Source organism: Acinonyx jubatus, chromosome C1 (genome assembly GCF_027475565.1).
Source record: "Acinonyx jubatus isolate Ajub_Pintada_27869175 chromosome C1, VMU_Ajub_asm_v1.0, whole genome shotgun sequence".
In the NCBI taxonomy this organism is placed as follows: Eukaryota; Metazoa; Chordata; class Mammalia; order Carnivora; family Felidae; genus Acinonyx; species Acinonyx jubatus.
In genome coordinates, this window is record NC_069381.1 from 94859889 (window position 1) to 94879172 (window position 19284).

The 19284-nt window shown below is 37.2% G+C and overlaps 1 protein-coding gene across 4 annotated transcripts in view; it reads right to left on the reverse strand.

Moving 5' to 3' along the window:
* Positions 1-19284, reverse strand: part of SLC16A1 (solute carrier family 16 member 1) — a 61559-nt gene that overhangs the window by 5507 nt on the left and 36768 nt on the right. For all 4 annotated transcript variants that reach the window (XR_008295138.1, XM_053214626.1, XM_053214627.1 and 1 more), the window contains exons 2-4: positions 11621-11881; positions 6928-7071; positions 1821-2687 (exon numbers count right to left, since the gene is read on the reverse strand). Coding sequence is in view for 3 of the 4 variants with exons in the window: in XM_053214626.1 (XP_053070601.1) it covers positions 1821-2687; positions 6928-7071; positions 11621-11837 (1228 nt within the window). In the remaining variant the exon portion in view is untranslated. The remainder of the gene's footprint in view (positions 1-1820; positions 2688-6927; positions 7072-11620; positions 11882-19284) is intronic.

Below are 19284 nucleotides of genomic sequence, written 5' to 3' on the forward strand. Positions count from 1 at the left end.
GAGCGGTCCCTGTGAACACTTGGCCTGTGCTATACAATTAACAGCAACACCTTTCCACCATTCGAAGTGCTTAATCCTCACAACAGGCAGATTCTGTCATCATTCCCGCTGTATGATGTACAAACTGAAGTACAGAGACCTTAAGTAACTCGCCCAAGGTCACAGAGCTCATAAGTGAAATAACATGGCTTTTAATCCAGGAAGTCTGACACTGAAGCTGCACCTGTAACCTCCTGAGTGTTCCCAAAGTCAAACTTAGGGAATGGCATAACATATTCTTTTCTGATAAAGATTCACCATGTGCATATTAAATAGGCTTTGCAAGGTCCTCTGGTAATCTATCAAACTTGGGGTTTCCAAAAATGTTTTGGCCATGAAATCCTTGTTATAGTAAAATTTATTAGCATCTCACCCAATTGGTTAGTTAAGGAATAAACACCCAAGAGGACTTAATACAACCAATTCAAATATGATTCCATATGCTTTTCTAACTCAGGACATCGTTCATTCAGCAATATTTATCGGGCTGACGCATACACTCGGCACCGGGCTGCTGGCCCTGAGGATAAGGGAGAGCAGAGGAGAGAACATCCACAGTTCAGTGGAGAAGAGAAATGTTAATCAAATAATTATACAAGCCGTGACAAGGAGTGTTTGAAAGCAGAAAATAGGGGGTTGGGAGCAGCAAGCAGGGTCAGGAAAGCTTCTCTTACAGTGTAAATGAAGCAGGGACCTAGAGGAGGATGGGACCCATCTAGGAGGAGGGGATGGGAGAAGGATGAGGCCAGAGCACAGCAAGTGCAAAGGCAGGTGGTAGGAAGCTGGGGTGTGAGAGGGGAAGGAGGAAGGGCGGGGCTGTTGGAGCAGAGAGAACAAAAGGTGAGTGACAGGAAATGAGGCTGGAGAGATTGGAAGCCAGGCTGGGGGGCGCCTTGTAGGCCACAAGGGAATTTGCTCTCCACCCCAAGAACAATGGGAAGCAACTGGAAAGATCTCATCAGCTGGAATATCGAGTTTGTATTTGCCTGCAGAGTAGAAAACAGATTGTAGGCTGGCTAGAGTGGATATGGGTAGACCAGTCTGGAGGCTGCTGGAGCAACCCAGATAGGGGACAGGAACTGTGGATGGGGTGGTGTTGTGACAGAAAAAGTGGGCTGACTAGAATCACTGGATATGGGGAGGAAGAGAGCAGTATCAGAAGGAGAGCTATAGGTCTTCTTTATGTATCCTTATTCCCCAAATCATACTTCTAAAAAGTACACATCTTCACTAATTTGTTATCTAGTGAGCTATTAAATGAAAAGATAACTTTAAGAAACAGTTCCCAAATTATATACTCACTTACTAGCCATGTGATGTAAGGCAAACTATTTAACCTTTCAAAACTTCTATTTCTTATGAAGTAGGAACTATGACAGTCCTATTTCATAGGCTTATGAGCTGTAAGAGGATACAGAAAATGTTTAGGACAGTCCTTGGTAAACCAGGAGCTCACATGGTAGCTATTATCAGAGGTGTTGTATTTTACATGTTTCCTACAATAAGCACCTAAGTTTTATGAAGATAAAACACTTCAAAAAGGAATGCCATTTGTAAAAATATTGGACTCCCCTTTCAACTTGATGGTTCAATGCAATTTGATTCTGTAAGGATCTGAGCAATTATGCTGTGCCAAGCATTGTGTCAGCACTGAGGCTACAGAGATGAAAAATGCTCTCTGCCACCCAGAGGCTCACTAATCTCTGCTTTTTATCACCTTCCCGATTTTCTATGCCTGTTTTATGTTAAGAGGACCAAAGAGGTAGTAAGGCATACTATACCTAAAAGTGGCGGCCCCAAGAGGACAGGACAGCATTCCACAATGGTCACCAATCCCACAGCGCTGGAGAACCTCTGGGGTCCAACAAGGTCCATCAGTGTTTCGAATAATACGGAGCTGAGCCACCCAAATGCAAATCCAAAGAATCCCGCATAGACACAGAACCCAATGTAGCTGGAGGATAAAGGTGCTAGCAGATGACACACTCCATTTGCAATAATAGAAGCAGCAAAAAAGTACTGAACTCGAGGTCTTATCCACTTTGTGTTGGCTACAAGTCCCATAGAAGGTCTGGCTACCATATCGACGAAAGCCAGAATGGAAAGAAGGAAGGCAGCCTTCTCACTAGAGTAATGTTTACTCTTGCCATAATTACTGAGAAAGACCAAAGGAGTAAATAGTCCAAAAAACATGAGCACATTTCCGGAGAGGTATAGCAAAAAGCCTCTGTGTGTGAACAGAGATAAGTCCAGGAATTTATTAATTGTTTGGAAGACTGATCGTTTCTCTTGTTTGGGGTTTCCTCCAATAAGGTCTGTATTTGCATCACCTACTCCCTTTTTTCCTTCAGATTTTCCAGCATCCTGAAGGGATTCTTTAGACCTATCTTTCCCTGCGTTGGTTGGCGGGGGCCCTATCGGTCGCATCAGGGCACCAGCTACACAGCAATTTAGTAGGAGGCCCCCAAGAATTAGGAAGCTTCCTCTCCAGCCAAAGATACCGAAGAAAGCCTGATTGAGGGGGGCCAGAGTAGAGAGAAACACAGGGCTGCCTGCCATGGCCAGTCCATTTGCCAATGGTCGCCTCTTGTAGAAATACTTGCCAATCATGGTCAGAGCCGGATTCAAGTTGAAGGCAAGCCCAAGACCTGGGGAGGAGGGTTAAAAAGAATCACATACTATAATAAATGCCAGCAACGTATTTGGAATTACTTAACAAAACAAAGAAATTAAAATAAGAGTTATAAGTAATGCAAATGAGACAAAAATCCTCACCATTACAGGATATACTGTATAATGGTTTAAAGTGTGGTATCTAAAAGCAGACGTATGTGGGTTCAAATCTCAGCATCGCGACTTGCTGGTAATGTCGGACATGTGAGTGTCTCCTAATACGTAAAACAGGTGCACAGTGCTGTTGGTTAAAACAGTGCCTGGCATTGCAGTCTGCACTCAATAAATGTTAGTTATTTTTATTATTGTTTATAGTATTTGAAGGTGAATAACTATTTGTCTAATCTCGCAAAACCACCTGAGGAATCATTGTAATGACAGAAAAATCATTAAGTGGATAATTATCAACTAGAGACAAGTTTTACAACAGAAAGTGCAACACAAAATTATTCCTTTTATAATAGCACCAAAGGGGCACCTGGGTGCCTCAGGTGGACAAACGTCCAACTTGAGCTCAGGTCATGATCTCATAGTTCATGAGTTGAAGCCCCACATCAGGTTCCTGTTGTCAGTACAGAGGCTGCTCCCTCTCTCTCTGCACCTCACCTGCCCGTGTTCTCAATCCCTCTCAAAAATAAAGAAACATTTTAAAAAATGACTTTACAATAGCACCAAAAGTAAAAAATGTGCAATTTTAATCACTGCAACTGTGTAACTTTCCTAAAGGGTCAGAGAATGAAAACACACACACAAGTGCACACACAGTTTTTGGACAATAAAACACAACATCATCAAGACGTCAATACTCCCCAAATGAATGTATTAATTTAATGTGATTCCAATGAAAATGTCAGTGCATTTCATTTTGGAATAGGGTAAAATGACTCTAAAACATACTTAAGAGAATGCATGGGAGTCAGTCAGGAAGTCCTTCTGTGGTACAGGAGGAGTGGGACAAACAGTAACAGATATTTAAATGGACTTCCAGAAGCTACAGTCATTACAACAGTGTGGCTCTGACTCAGGCATAAACACTGATCCGTGAAAGTGGACAGAGTCCATGAACATTTAATGTAAAAAACAATATTATATATATATATATATATATATATATATATATATATATATAAATAAATATTATGTATATATATAACATATATTTTAATGTAAACATTATATATACATACACTTAATGTAAAAGTGAAGTTTTTAATTCCTGTAGAAAGAATTGTTCAATAAACAGTGCTAGTAAAAGTGAATATTCAAATAACTTCTAGATGCTTTCCCTGGTCCCTGCTTGTTCCCTACCATTTATGTTTAAGCCATTCACAGAGCATTAAACCAATACACCAGAGCAGATCACTCCACTGTTTCAAGCCTGATAGTGGCTTCCCAACCATAACCTTCCCTTACGTTAACTCCCTTCCTCATCTCATACCAGACCATTCTCACCTGTGCCAAGAAGTACACTGTTGACCTGGGGCTTAGGTTCCCCTAGATTTTCACAAAGCTAGTTCCCTGTTTACTCAGATTTCTTGGTTAAGGACATGTCTCCAGAGCACCCTACCTTCATAGACCACCTAGTCTTTCTCTGTCAGAACACTCTGTTTTGAGGCTTTGTATAGCATTATTACTAGCTGATATTTTCCCTATTTATTCATATATTTGTAAGTAGTATTGTCTGCCCCCTCCCATTAAAGAGTATGATTTAGCCCAATTTTGTTGTTCTATTCCCAACAATATCTAGAACAGTGCCTGATACACACATGGTTGTTAATAAATATTTGAGGAATGAATAAAAGAGAATAAGCTGAGTAACCATGTGGGAGCAAACAGACTTTTATATTTCTTCTCATTTTATGTAAAATGTTTTCTTCTATTCAGAAGTTTTAAATGTAAAACATGGCAGGGGGAGGGTAGGGGACCAGATGTTTAAAAATAGGCAAATAGGGGTGCCTGGGGTGGCTCAGTTGGTTAGGCATCTGACTCTTGATTTTGGCTCAGGTCATGACCTCACGTGTTTGTGAGTTCAAGCCCTGTGCATATTAGGCTCCACCCTGGCAGTGGGGAGCCTGCTTAGGATTTTCTCTCTCCCCTGCTCCCCATTTGCCGGTGCATACAGGCTCACGTGCACGCTCTCCCTCTTCCCCTCACTAAATACATAAATCTTATAAAAATAAAAAAAAAAACTTAAAAATTTTAAACGTTTACTTATTTTTGAGAGAGAGACAGACCGTGAGTCAGGGAGGATCAGAGAGAGACGGAGACACAGAATCCGAAGCAGGCTCCAGGCTCTGAGCTGTCAGCACAGAGCCCAACATGGGGCTTGAACTCATGGACCACGAGATCATGACCTAAGCAAAGTCGCATGCTTAACAACTGAGCCACCTAGGCGCCACCCCTCTTTCTGGTTTTTTAATGTTTATTTTTGAGAGAGACAGAGTGTGACTGGGGGAGGGGCACATAGGGAGGGAGACACAGTATCCAAAGCAGGCTCCAAGCTCTGAACTGTCAGCGCAGAGCCTGATGCAGAGCTTGAACTCATGAACCATGAGATCATGACCTAAGCTGAAGTTGGACTCTCAACTGACTAAGCCACCCAGGCACTGCTCCCCACCCCAAATTTTTCTTCCAAAGAAAAGTCAACAGAAAAAAATTGGCAACAGATATTTGGAGGGATGGGGACTGGGAAGTTATTGTTTAATGGGGTCAGAGTTTCAGTTCTGCAAGATGAAAACAGTTCTGAAAATGGATGGTAGAAATGGTTGTAAAACAATGTGAATATAGTTAATACCACTAAACTGAACACTTAAAAGATGGTTAGGAAAGTAATTTTATGCTATGTGTATTTTCACAAATGTAAAAAAAAATTTGCAAAAATAACTGTGTCTTATGCAAAGGGACAATAATTTAACATGTAAAGTTACTACACATTATTCTTAAACAAGTACACAAAAGCCATTAATAAGAATTTTGTACAAAGACAAAAAAACCCCAAATACACAGCCACAAATTAAAAATATTTACTTTCCCAATAATCAAAGAGATTTAAATTAAAACGAGGAGAAGACACCATTCACCCGATGAAATGATTTTTAAAAAAGATAGTATCCTATTTTTGCCAAGGCTGTATCCCCTCTCACATGATGGTAGAGCTCTTAGTGAGCATGATCTTTCTGGAGGGCAATTTAGCTTATATGTATTTTTCAAAAACATAGCAGTTCCACTTTTACAAAGTTATCCTAAGAAAATATTCATGTTCATAAAGGACTATTAATGTAATACTGTTTACTAACAGTAAGAAAATGCAAAAAAAAACCCAAAAAACAAAAATTAAACCCTAAATATTGAACAATTAACTAAGAGACTGGTCAAATAAAATTATGGTATATATTAGGGAGCCTGTTTGGCTCAGTTAGTAGAGCATATGACTCTTGATCTCAGGGTCGTGAGATCTTGGCATACAGCTTAATAAAAAAAAATTTTAGTATATATCTATTCAATGGAATATTGTTATCAGAATATTTAATGACATGAAAGATGTTCATGGTATCTTGGTAAGTGAATAAAAAAGGTTACAAAACATAATCTTACCACTTTTTGTATTAAAAGGTTATATGTTTGTACACAGAAAAAAGTATGGAAAGACGTACATTAAAATGTTAACAGTCACATCCTCTGGATTGTGAACTTATAAAACGTAATCTTTATTATACTCATCAGCAGTTCATTATTTTAATCTGGCTATCAAAAAAGGAAGAAGGGAGTTATTAAGTGGATCTTTTATCCCTCAGAAATGTATCTGGACATTCTGTCAGATAATTCCAGCTTTATGTTTTATGCTCTCCTGCTCCAATAGAAGGCTATTCCCTGTGTGAGGAAGAGGTAATGAGAAAGAGTAATAACCAATGATCAACCTTGCAAGAAGTTGCCTGACACATTTTATCTACCACCATTGACTATTCTTAGGACAAGAGATGCTATCATCTCTTTGATTCATTCATTCAACAATGAACACATACTGTATGATAGCAATTTCTTTAAAAGTTTGATTTTCTAGTACCCTTAAAAGTATTTATATAGCTCTTCAAAATGATAATCAAGTAATTTCCATAAGGAAGGAATTTCACTCAAAAGATCTGAAAGATGAATGTAAGTGAAAAGCAAATAGCCAGTAATAAACTAATGCTTGAAAATGAACCAACAGCAACTCACCTCCAATGACTCCAACACACAAGTAAAGTTCCTGAACGGTATTACAGAAAGAAGCTGCAATCAAACCACAGCCTGACAAACAGCCACCAGCAATCATGATTGGACGACTGCCATATTTATTCACCAGGATACTGCTGATAGGACCTGGGAGAGAACCAGAAATTTAGTAGCATAGAAGAAAGGAACCAACTCCTGCACATCTATAGAAGGCATTAATGACACTAAATGACAAGTTCTCCAAAATAAACAGAAAACAACAAAAGACGATGGTAAGAATATTGCTTTCTATAATTATTTCATAGTCAAAGTGTATTAGAAATAAAGATGCTAAAAAACATCACTGTGTGCCTTCTACATCTATAAATGTTGGACAGAATTTTGCTAAAATATAAAAGGGCTCTGGTCTCTCCTCGGTCTTCTTCTTATAAGGCAGAACTGGCTGAAAACACCTTGGTAATGGATGTTTGTAGGCTTGTTGTCATATCTAGGATATGATCAACGTATTTAATAAGTTTGCTCCGTTTTCATTTTTTGGACAGGCACTCTGACATGATGAGATGATTTTAGAGTATTATTTATACATTATCATAAATGCAGTTTGTGTCATATTTTTAAAAAAGAAAAAAATGAAAATGACCAATATTTTTTCCAAGTTTAAGTAATTTTGCAATTAGGAAATCTAACTTTAAAACAAAAAAAACTGTTCCCAGTTTTACCTACATGTCTCAGGTACTGAATTGAGTCTTTCTTTCAGAGTTAACTTGGCTCCGTGCCTATATTACTGTTTCATGGTAACAATACTGTGGGGAAAAAAGCTTGTGGGAGATTAAGTCAAATAATGGTCAAAATATCTTGGGTCTAACAACTCAAGAAGATAGAAAATAGAGTGTTATTCTGAGAAAATCAGATTAAAAACAAAAGAATATCTGATTAAATTTCCTCTGCTAAACAGATGAATACCAAAATATCAGCTTTTCTTGAACATGAGAGAAGGAACCAAATAAAGTTTGAAGTATCATAAGGATCAGGAAGAAAAAGATTTGTTGTATTTATCAGTTTTCAAATATGAATATCAAATGGCCTCTCCTTACTTGCTACAAATAGGTATAATCTGTAAGTCCTTTTACCAAACTTTTAAATGTTAATTATAAGAAAGTCTTATCCAAACCAATGTTTTAAAAGCTGTAACACAATTCTTAAGTAGACTAACAGTATTTCTAATTACACTGAATGACATTCATTGAATTTCATTTATGTATAAGAATACTTATGTCTCTACTTCATGGATATGGACTTGTGGGAATGACACCTTTGTTTACCTGACACTGTACCTCGTCTGCCTGGAAAAGGTAGATGACTGCAAACAGAAAGGATCACTGCAATGCATCAGTAGGGAAGGGGACACAAGGAAATGATCTGCTGTTTGAACACTGCAGTCACAAAGCTACTGAAAACCAAGTTTCAAATCCAGCCCGTTTCTCCCCATTACATGCACTCTATGTGTGTGGAACTAAACTACAAATCAGAAGTCATACAAATCATGTTTTTCTTCTATTAGCACAGTAAATTCTGACCTTCTTCTGTTCATTCTATAATTAGTTCCCTAGAAGACAGTCTACTTTTTAAAACAAATATACAGTGTATGTATTCAGAATATACTACTGGTTATATGTTGACATATTCTATTTCCATAAACACCATGGAAAATTCTGCAGTTACTTATATCGTAGTACTACACTCAAAGTTGCAGGATGATACAATTAAAAGGTCAAGCTCTGACCCCAGGGAATCCAAATTCAAATTATGGTATGTATGCAAGAAGGAATCAAACCTTTTGACATCCTAGTGTTTCAGAGTACTCACTAAGTCTATCTCAGGGGCTGGTTTCAGAAATGGCTGCTAGGAGAGACTTCAGGCTCAGCTTGAATTTGTATAAAAATTTTTCATTGACTTTCTAAGTCACTTCATGAAAATATCAGACCACGGCTCGTTTGGAAATAATTTGAATTTATAGCTTATGTAAGATGAAATAATTAAAGGGGCGCCTGGGTGACTCAGTCAGTTAAATGTCCGACTCCTGATTTTGGCTCAGGTCATGGTCTCACAGTTCATGAAACTGAACCCTGCATCGGGCTATGCACTGACAGTGCGGAGCCTTCCTTGGATTCTCTCTCCCTCTTTCTCTGCCCCTCTCTGGCTTGCGCTCTCTCTCTGTCAAAAAATAAACATAAAAAAAGATAAAATAATTAAATACTGGAAGAGTATTCATGAAATATTTCCATATAAATTCCATATAAATTTTCATATACATTCTGTATAGTCAGAATTACAAAGGTCAAAATAACTGCCACATCGTTGATTCTGTGAATTAGAAGTTAATACTGTAAAGCCCACAATATTAAAGTAGGAATGTCAAAATGACGTACGTTAGTGTGAAACTGAAAATATGCAAATTTACACTTTCATGTTAAAAAAAAAAAACTCAAGTAAATAAATCAAGAGTAGGCAACTAAGATTTCCTCCCTTAAAAATACACTTATGCTCTAACAAGCATCAGTATATATCTCTGAACCAAAGCATTAAAAAAGCCCACTAAACCACTCATAGGTCAAAACATATTAGCGTTGAGGGTGTGGCCCAAATACAGAAGTTACAGAATTATGGCAGTTTAAAAACTGATGATAATTCTTAGGGGATATACCACTTAGGAGCCAATCAAAACAAAATAACCCATTTAGGAAAAATTCCACCACAGGCTCTCAATAGGCAATTTGTCTTTCAGAGTTATTTCAGGAAGGATGGCCCCAATTAGCTATCATTAAAAATAGAGAGGGGTACAGTTCATAGGCCTATTATAACACGAATTCAGAGAAAATGTGCTAGTTATCTCTGGGTAAGGACAAAGAAGGAACTGTTTTCCCAGAAGAAAGTGTCATGTGCAATTAGCACAACTGACATCACTTACTTTTGATGCAAAATACAAGTGGCTCTCAAGCTCTGTGACAGCTCCAAATTGCAACATGTGAACCTCTGGTTCATCTCAGCTCAACACACATTGAACACACACCTGGACTACTTCTGGATAATACTTATGCCAAAAATTTCTTCAAGCCATCATAGTCAAAACCTGATTTGAAAATCCAGGCACATAGAGTTCAAAGCCTCTAAAACTACTGGCTCTTACAATCTAAATAATGTCCAAAGTCCCTTTTGGTTTCTCTGAATTTATAAAAAGAAAATAACTACTACAATATAGCACTTAGGTTTTCTTAAAAGTACTTAAACAAAACAGGCATACCTTCAAAATTCAAAAGGTATAAAAAGATACGTAGTGAAAAAAGAAGCCTTCCCACTCCTGTTCCAAGTCACCCAATTCACCTCTCTGTAAGGCCACTAGGTTACCTGTTTTTTCTGTGCAATGAAATTATATACTTAATTAAATTAGGACTTCAACTATTTACTGTTTCAGAAGTTTATGTTATTGTCTCAGTTGGATTATGAACTCCCCAAAGGCAGGGATCAGGATCAAGTGTTCTCTGTCACTCACAAGACCTAGCCTAGAGGAGGTGGGGTGGAGAGAAAAAAACAAACAAACAAGACCCAGCCTAGGGTGAAATATGTGCCTAGTGCTTAATATTGGTTCAATCTGCCACCAGGTGAGAAGCCCAAGGCTAAAGTTTTACAGTTGAAGTATAGAATCTTTATATTGGCTGGCTATTAAGGAGCTACATGTGAAAATAAGCTAAGGTACTAAACTGCCACCAAAAAATAGTATTAACAGAGGTGAAAGCTTGGCTAAATAAGCACCATGAGACACTGTCAATCTCAGTAAATAAATACACTTGGCTTTAGAATCTCTCACTAAGCAACTATACATTTTAAGTATTATGGAAGGTTTTGACTTCTACATGTTACATTGTGATTTGATGTTCCAAGGTGAAACAAACTATTTTAAATGATGTTAAGTAAGCAACTTACTCTCCGTATCTCCTTTAAAACATGTCAAGGAAAACAGAAAGGAAAAAGTGATGAAACTTAAGCTAAAATTTAAGTTTAAGGCGAAACTGAAATGCTTTTTAAAAAAATTTTTTAATGTTTATTTATTTTTGAGAGAGAGAGACAGAGTGAGAGCGGGAAGGCGGCAGAGAGAGAGGGAGACACAGAATCTGAAGCAGGCTCCAGGCTCTGAGCTGTCAGCACAGAGCCCGATGCGGGGCTCAAACCCACAAACTGTGAGATCACAACCTGAGCCAAAGTCGGATGCTTAACCGACTGAGCCACTCAGGTGCCCCTGAAATGCTTTTAGGACAAATAACATCACAAGGAACAAGGGGAAGATTTTATTCAGTTCTTTAATGCTAATGCCATGAAAAGATTTTATCTGAGACTTTGAACCATGCTACTATTCAGGTGAGCCTGATTTATTTCAATTCTCCCAACATCAATTTAAGAAAAACCTTCATGTTTACATCTCAAGAATCTAGCAGAGAGCAAGAAGAAAAACCAGTTGTGCACATGTCATTTTTCTGAGTGCTTTTTAAAGCTCAATGATTAGGAGTTAGACCAAATCACAGCTCCTTACAGTTTCTCATTTCTGTTTCAGAATACTACAGGGGAACAAACAGAGCAAGAGTTGTCATGGTTAACAAGAATGAAAAATATGAATAAAACAGCAGGCCTTGGGGGTTCTTACCTCCACCATACATGACAGCCAACATGATTGAGGATATCCAGGACACTTCACTGGTGGTGGCATTGAAGATACCTTCAATTTCTTTGAAGAACACAGTAATGGATTTGGGAAACGCATAAGAGAAGCCGATGGAAATGAAGGCTCCAACTACTACCGCCCACCCCCAGCCTCCATCTGGGGGAGTATATCCAACTGGACCTCCAATTGCTGGTGGCATTTTATGTGTAGATGAATTCCAAAATGCAGTTCAAATCCAAATATCTGAAAAATATAAAATTAAAATACCATGTCAACAATGAAGCACTCCCACCAGCAAGGCACTTGCACACTTTATGGCCAGCTCACAAGTAACTGAATTGTTTTTCAATATTACTTTTCCAATAGAGATTATCTTCTAAGGGCATTATCAGAAAAAGAGTCTTAGAGCCATGGTATTGCCCATAGTTTTTAGTAGGAAAACAGCTCCTTACCATTTAAGGAACCATAACGGAAATAAATCCTGTTCAGTAAATATAGCCTTTGTATTTCAAGTAAGCCTACTTGTTTTAGAAGTTAATATAATTCCTCAAATTATTGTGAATAACTAAATGCCTCATTTGATTTATCTGCATGCAAAATCCACGTAACACATGCCACACACAAGTTTCAAGTTTTAAAACAGACTTTTATAAGTTTTCCCTTTTCCCAAAATGTATTCTTCAATACTATTTTCTTTTTACTTTCTCTTATATGCTGACAGAATATTAGGAAGTGGGTACCCAAGTCACCAGATACATAGCAATTTGCAAAATAGATCATTCTGAACACACAAGAATTTCATTTAATGGGCTGGAAAATTATCTCAGAAAAGTTTCTTTTTATTTATATAATTGCTTTGACTCAAGATATTTTTTTCCATTATATGACAAGAAAAGCCCCTAAACAATAGCTCAGTCAAGTATCATTAAATCCACAAATTGAACTATGATGTCAAAAGATGATACTTCAAATTAAAAATTGTCCCCTTTTCTTGAAGTGACCTAGTATTAATGAATAGTATGGTTAGAAAATGCAACTTTCAGGGTGCCTGGGTGGCTCAGTTGGTTAAGCGTCTGACTTTTGGTTTCAGCTTAGATCATGATCTCATGGTTTGTGGGATCAAGCCCTGCACTGGGCTCCGTGCTGACAGCGTGGAGCCTGCTTGGGATTTCTTTCTCTCTCTCTCTCTCTCTCTCTCTCTCTCTTCTCCCTCTCTCCCCCCCCACTCCATCTGCCCCTCCCTTGCCCACATGCTCGCTCTCAAAATAAATAAATAAACTTAAAAAAAAAAAAAGAAAATGCAACTTCCTGTTAAATTATGAATAAGAAGATACGAGTGAAAGGAAACAATCAACGAAACTAAAAGGCAGCCTACGGAATGGGAGAAGACATTTGCAAATGACTTATCTGACTAAGGGTTAGTATCCAAAATCCATAAATAACTTATCAAATTCAACACTCCCCCCAAAAAAACTCAGTTAAGAAATGAAAAGACATGAATAAACACTTTTCCAAAGAAGTCATCCAGATGGCTAACAGACACATGAAAAGATGCTCAATATCACTCATCATCAGGGAGATACAAATCAAAACCATGATGAGATATCACCTCACACCAGTCAGAATGGCTAAAATTAACAACACAAGAAACAACAGGTATTGGCGAGGATGTAGAGAAAAGGGAACCCTCTTGCACTGTAGGTGGGAATGCAAACTGGTGCAGCCACTGTGGAAAACAGTATGGACATTCCTCAAAAAACTGTTTCTTCCAATCCATCTGAACATTTCAAATAGGATTTAAGAAATGAATGTTGCAGGATAGGAAAAAAGTAGCCCATAGTGGAAGCTTCCCTAAAAGCAAGGACATAGGTTGTCTTTATTCACAAAGGACATAATTGTCCACATAGGCAATGCTAAAGAATATTAAGAAAAAGGTACTAGACCTAAAAATAAATTTAGGTTTCAGGATACAAGATTAATAAACAGAAATCATCTTTTTATAAACCAGCAATCAGAATTTTCAAGTAAAAAAAATAACATTTACAACAGCATCAGAAAACTACTGAATAGGGATACATCTAATAATGTACAAGATGTATACACCGAAAACTATGAGATATTACTAAGAAATTAAAAAACAAAAAAAAATTAAAAATACAAAAGATAACCCATCCTCACGGTTTGAAAGATTCAATATTTAAATTAGGCAAATATTTCTAAAAGCATGTAACACATTTATTAAAAAGTATCTAAATTGGATTTCAAGCTACAGGTTGGGAGAAAATATATATAAAATATATCCAACAAAAGACATGTCCAAATCTTTTATAAAAAGATCTTTTATGGCTCAGTAGTAAAAGACAAGAAACTCAAATAAAAATGCACAAAAGATTTGGGTAATTTATCAAGATACATGAATAACCAAGAAGTACATGAAAAAATGATCAAAATTATTAGTCACTTGTGAAATGTGAATTATAATAAAGAGATACTGATATAGGGGCACCTGGGTAGCTCAGTCGGTTAAGCATCCGACTTTGGCTTAGGTCATGATCTTGCAGTTAGTTCACAGGTTCAAGCCCCACATTGGGCTCTGTGCTGACAGCTAAGAGCCTGGAGCCTGCTTCAGATTCTGTCTCCCTATCTCTGCCCCTCCCCTGCTCGTGCTCTATCTCCGTCTCTCTCTCTCTCAAAAATAAACATTAAAAAAAAAGAGAGATACTAATATATATCTACTAGAATGACTAAATATAGACTGATAATACCAAGAGTTGGTGAGGATATGAAGCAAATGGAACCCTCTGTTGCGGGTGGTAAAGCAAAATGGTACAGCCAAGTTGGAAAACATTTTGGCAATTCCTTAAAAAGTTACACAAACATATGATCCAGCCATTACATCCCTAGGCATTATCCAAGAAATGAAAACATACATCTTCATAAAGACTTTTATGAGAATTCTCTAATAGCTTTATTCATAATAGCTCAAAACTGAAAACAATGCAAATATCCATCAACAAGTGAATGGAAAAACAAATCATGAGATAGCCATAAAATGGAATACTACTCTGCAATAAACAGAACTACTGATGCAAACAAGAACATGGGTGAATTGTAAAAATGTTCTGCTAAGTGAAAAAGGACTAGACCTAAAACTATATTCTATATGGTCACATTTATATCAAGTTCTAGAAAGGCCAAATTCTAATAATAGAAAACTTATCAGGGAGTGAAGAGAAGAGACTGACTACAAAGGGGCATGAAAGAACTTTTCAGGGATATGGAAATACTCTTATGATTTGGCAGTAGTTACTCATCAAATTGTATATTTAAAACTGGCTAATTTTATTGTATGTACATAAAATTGATTTAAAAAAATAGTTCAAAGGCAGTGTCAAGGCAGATAAAATCTGTTTAGTGGCACATGGAGACAATACAAAAGCAAAAGATGATGGCAAGCAAATTTTCTCTCTTGGCCATCTGGTGGTTAAAAATAAGAGGAGGGGCGCCTGAGTGGCTCAGTCAGTTAAGTGTCCGACTTCAGCTCAGGTCATGATCTCATGGTTCATGGGTTTGAGCCCCGCATCCAGCTTTGTGTTGACAGCTCAGAGCCTGGAGCCTGTTTCAGATTCTGTGTCTCCCTCTCTCTCTGCCCCTCCCCTGCTCACACTCTGTCTCTGAAAAATGAATAAACCTTAAAAAAAAAAATTTTTTTAACAAGTAAGAAGAGGAAAAGGAAGAAGACAAGGAAGAGGAGATAGTGCTCTCTTCTGAGAATTCACAACTACAGGCCTGGGTGAGCTTATGGTTGGCAGGGCAATGTCTGTGGGAAATTTCTGTTGTTCTTCCAGAGATATGTTTGACTTTGTCAGTAAGATTTCCCACAGACAAAGCCCTGCCAAACATAAGCTGATGATCTAAAATTTCAAAACACTCAAGAACCAATTAACCATGAGTGAAGTAAAGCCAACTCAATATAGTTGGATTAGACACAAGAACTAAAGACAATGGTATATTTGAAATGATTAAAAGCATGAAATAAGAAATTAAGAACACTAAATAAAAGCAACACATTAAAGACTATTAAAAGAGTAGTTGACTTGAAACAGAACTTCTAGAAATAAAAAGTGTACACAATGAAATTCATAACAGGTTAACCAGCAGACTGAACATAGCTAGAGAGACCATGAACCTGATGACAGGTTTGAAGAAAAGTCAATTAGGGGAGAGCTTTCTTCTTGATCTGTGAAAAATTTAGAAAAATAGACTTTAGAATGGGAGGATGTGCATACATCTAATGGAGCTTTGGAAGAAGACAATGGAAAGAATGGGGAAGAAGCAATTTTCAAGAGTTAATGCCTATACCTATTCCAGCTTCGATGAATATGAACCTACAGTTTGAGGAAACTCAACCAGATAAAGAAAAAAAACAAAACAAAAAACCACCAAGAAAATATAGATTATATAATCTGGAGATAATCACGCTGACAAAACAGAATTCTCACTGATTTTGAAAAACTCTCAGCCACCATGTCTTCAAATATTTGTTCTTCCCTTTTCCCCTCCTTCCACTCCCTGAGACTCCAATTGGATGTGGACTGAACCTTCTCAAGGTATCTACTCTCTTTTTTTTCTGTGTTTTCCATCCTTAGTACAGTTCCATCCGTACTGAGAATTTGAGGCTTGGATATTATCTTCCTCCAGAGATGATTCTCATTTACCTAAGGCTATATAAACCCAGAATCTCTTTAAGAATGTTTCAAGGACCAAGATGTTTTGTTCATCCAGATGACCTGAAATCACGTTGCAGTTCCTTTGAGGACTGGTTTATCTCAAATGCACCCTTACTCCTATGGCACAGCCCTTTAGGATCCCAACCAAAAAGAACAGGATTTACCAGAGCTCTTACTCTTGGTGAGCCCTAGCCTCCAAAATTTGTTCCTCTGGATCTCTGAAGCTTTCCAAAGCACTACTCAGGCTCCCAAGAGAGTTGCTCCTCCTTCTATAACCAGAAATCTGCTGACCCCATAATCATATCACTATTGCCATAATTAGGAAGCCAGCAAAATAAGAAGCTGCCAAAAATCACGTTATCATCAAAATCAGGAAGTCGGCACAAAGGCTGTTAATATCTGCAGTTAGCTCGAGAACAATATGTACCTCCTATGACATCATCAAGATGGATCTCATGTGCTCTGCTTCTCTAAATCTCAAAGCCAATGAGTAGACATAGAGACCTCTGTTCTAATTTTGCCTTACAAATGTCAGATGATCTATCTGACTGGCAGAATTTAAATCAAATTCAGAAATATAGTTGCAAGGGAACCTGAGAAATGTAGTTTAGCTTTAAAGCCTATGCAATATATTAATGTACACTAGAAAAGAGGATGTAATGGATGCTAAACACCATTTCCAAAATATACCTTAGACATATGCAGTATGATTTATGTAAAATCTAAATTATGTAAAACTATATATGTATACACACACATATCTCCATACCAGTGTCTTTATAAAAAGTGTACATTGATACTATTATATACAGACATACACGAAATGGGTATATAAAAAAATGAAAAACTGTTATAAAAATTTCTAAATGCTTACTTACTGTCAGTATTTGTATTTATCTCATCATGGACTAGCAATATACAACAGACCAGCACTGATCTGTGGGCCATACTTAGTAGTGCTCCTTCAAAATTATCTGGGAGAAGTGATTCAAGAATGCTAGGCAAGGGCATCTCCTCCATATCCTCCTGGCATTGGAACTAGCCAAGATTGAGAGGATCAGATATAGATGGGAGGCCACCACAATTATAAATTTATTCTTATCAGGAGTTTCCCTTGGTTAATTCATCAGGATGGGTGAAATTATGCCACAATATAATTCCCAACCTATTCTTGTTCACTGGTGAAACAAACAGGGCTAATGAAAAGGTGAAGTGCCTAGGGAAATAAAGAACATACTGTCCCATTTCCCTTATAGAAGAGGTTTAGACGGTATGAGAGGACATCTCCAAGAGTTATTCACAACCTCACTAGAGTTGCAGATAGGTCCTAATCTGATGCATAATTCTCCCTTCTCTAAGAATATTGTTTGCACAGCAAGAATTGCTGGCTTCTCTGGATTTCAGGTACTTCGCCTATCCGAGGATCCATAGCTTGTTCTCTATGTGAGAACAGTGTCAACATTCTAAAGTAATATTCTTTTCCTTGGAACTGGAGTCTTTAGTTTTCCTCAGTGTGCACATCATTATATGACACATCATTACTTGACTCTATAGTTTGCCTTAAGGTTCACTCTTGGTGTTGTACATTCTATGTCTGGACAAATTTATAATGATATGTATCCATCATTATAGTACATAATAAGTACTTTCATGGCTCTAAAAATCTTTTGTGCTCCCTGTATTCATTCCTCTCTCCTCTTTAACCCCTGGCAACCACTGATCTTTTTATTGTCTCCATAGTTCTGTCTTTTCCAGAATTCCTTATAGTTGGAATCATACAGTATGCAGACTTTTCAGACTGGCTTCTTTCACTTAGTAATAAACATTTAAGTTTCCTCTAGGTCTTTTCATAGCACATTTCTTTTTAGCGCTCTATAATAATATTCCATTGTCGGCATGTACCAGTTTGTTCACCTACTGACAGAATCTTGGTTCCAAGTTTTGGCAGTTGTGAATAAAGCTGTGTAACCTCTATATGCTGGGTTTTGTGCATATAGAAAATAACCTCTGCCTTGTATATTAATTTTACATCTAAAGTTTATTATTAAGCTTAGGTTACTTAGAATATAATTTCTGGCATATTATATGTTGTATTCTATGCACTTCAAATAGATTTCAAAATTTTGGCACTAAATATTTAGCCCAATTTATAGGAAATACCATATAATCTAACTGGTCAGTTCATTTTTAAACCAGTCAAGCAAAACAGGTTTCTGTCAAAGTCATACCTCATTTTAATTGAAATACATGTATTGACCCACATCCTGTGGGTCTAACCTAAAAAACAGGAAAGGAGTTTGTCGTCCAGAAGGAATAAAGTCCTGCCTCCTCCAATATTTCTCATCTAACCCCTCTTTGGATTTCTGTCATAAGACTCTCTCTGGGACAATGCATTCTGCAATTTTCTCTTGTTTGGGGATTCCAGAGACTTTGATAGTCTGGGGCAATGAGCCACAGTAAGAATTAGGATAAGTCAAAGATATACTTTTCTTTCATAGTGGGGTTAAGGGCTTTTAGATAAAACAAACTGAAAAAGGAAAGGAGAAAACTTCAGGCATCTATTTTCAGGAGACATGATTTTTAGTTTAGAGTACATCTGAATCTGAAAATCTGAAGAATAATTCCCTTAAAAATATAACCCAGTTTAAAGATTAAAGATCTTTGCCCTAGGGCATTTACCTATGATTCAGGTGGGATAAAAATATTTACAAATTGAAGCTTCCTAAAATTTCTATTGGAATAAATATAATAAAAAGTTATTTAACAGCTCAGTTCTGCTAAAGGAAACAGTCTTGATTCTAAAATTATATTAAACAGAACTGCTCCAAACATTAGTTTCATGAGTTTTTCCCTCACTTAAGTATGAAAAAAGAGAAAAGCACATGAAATTTTTCAAAGAACCACTAAAAAGATTAG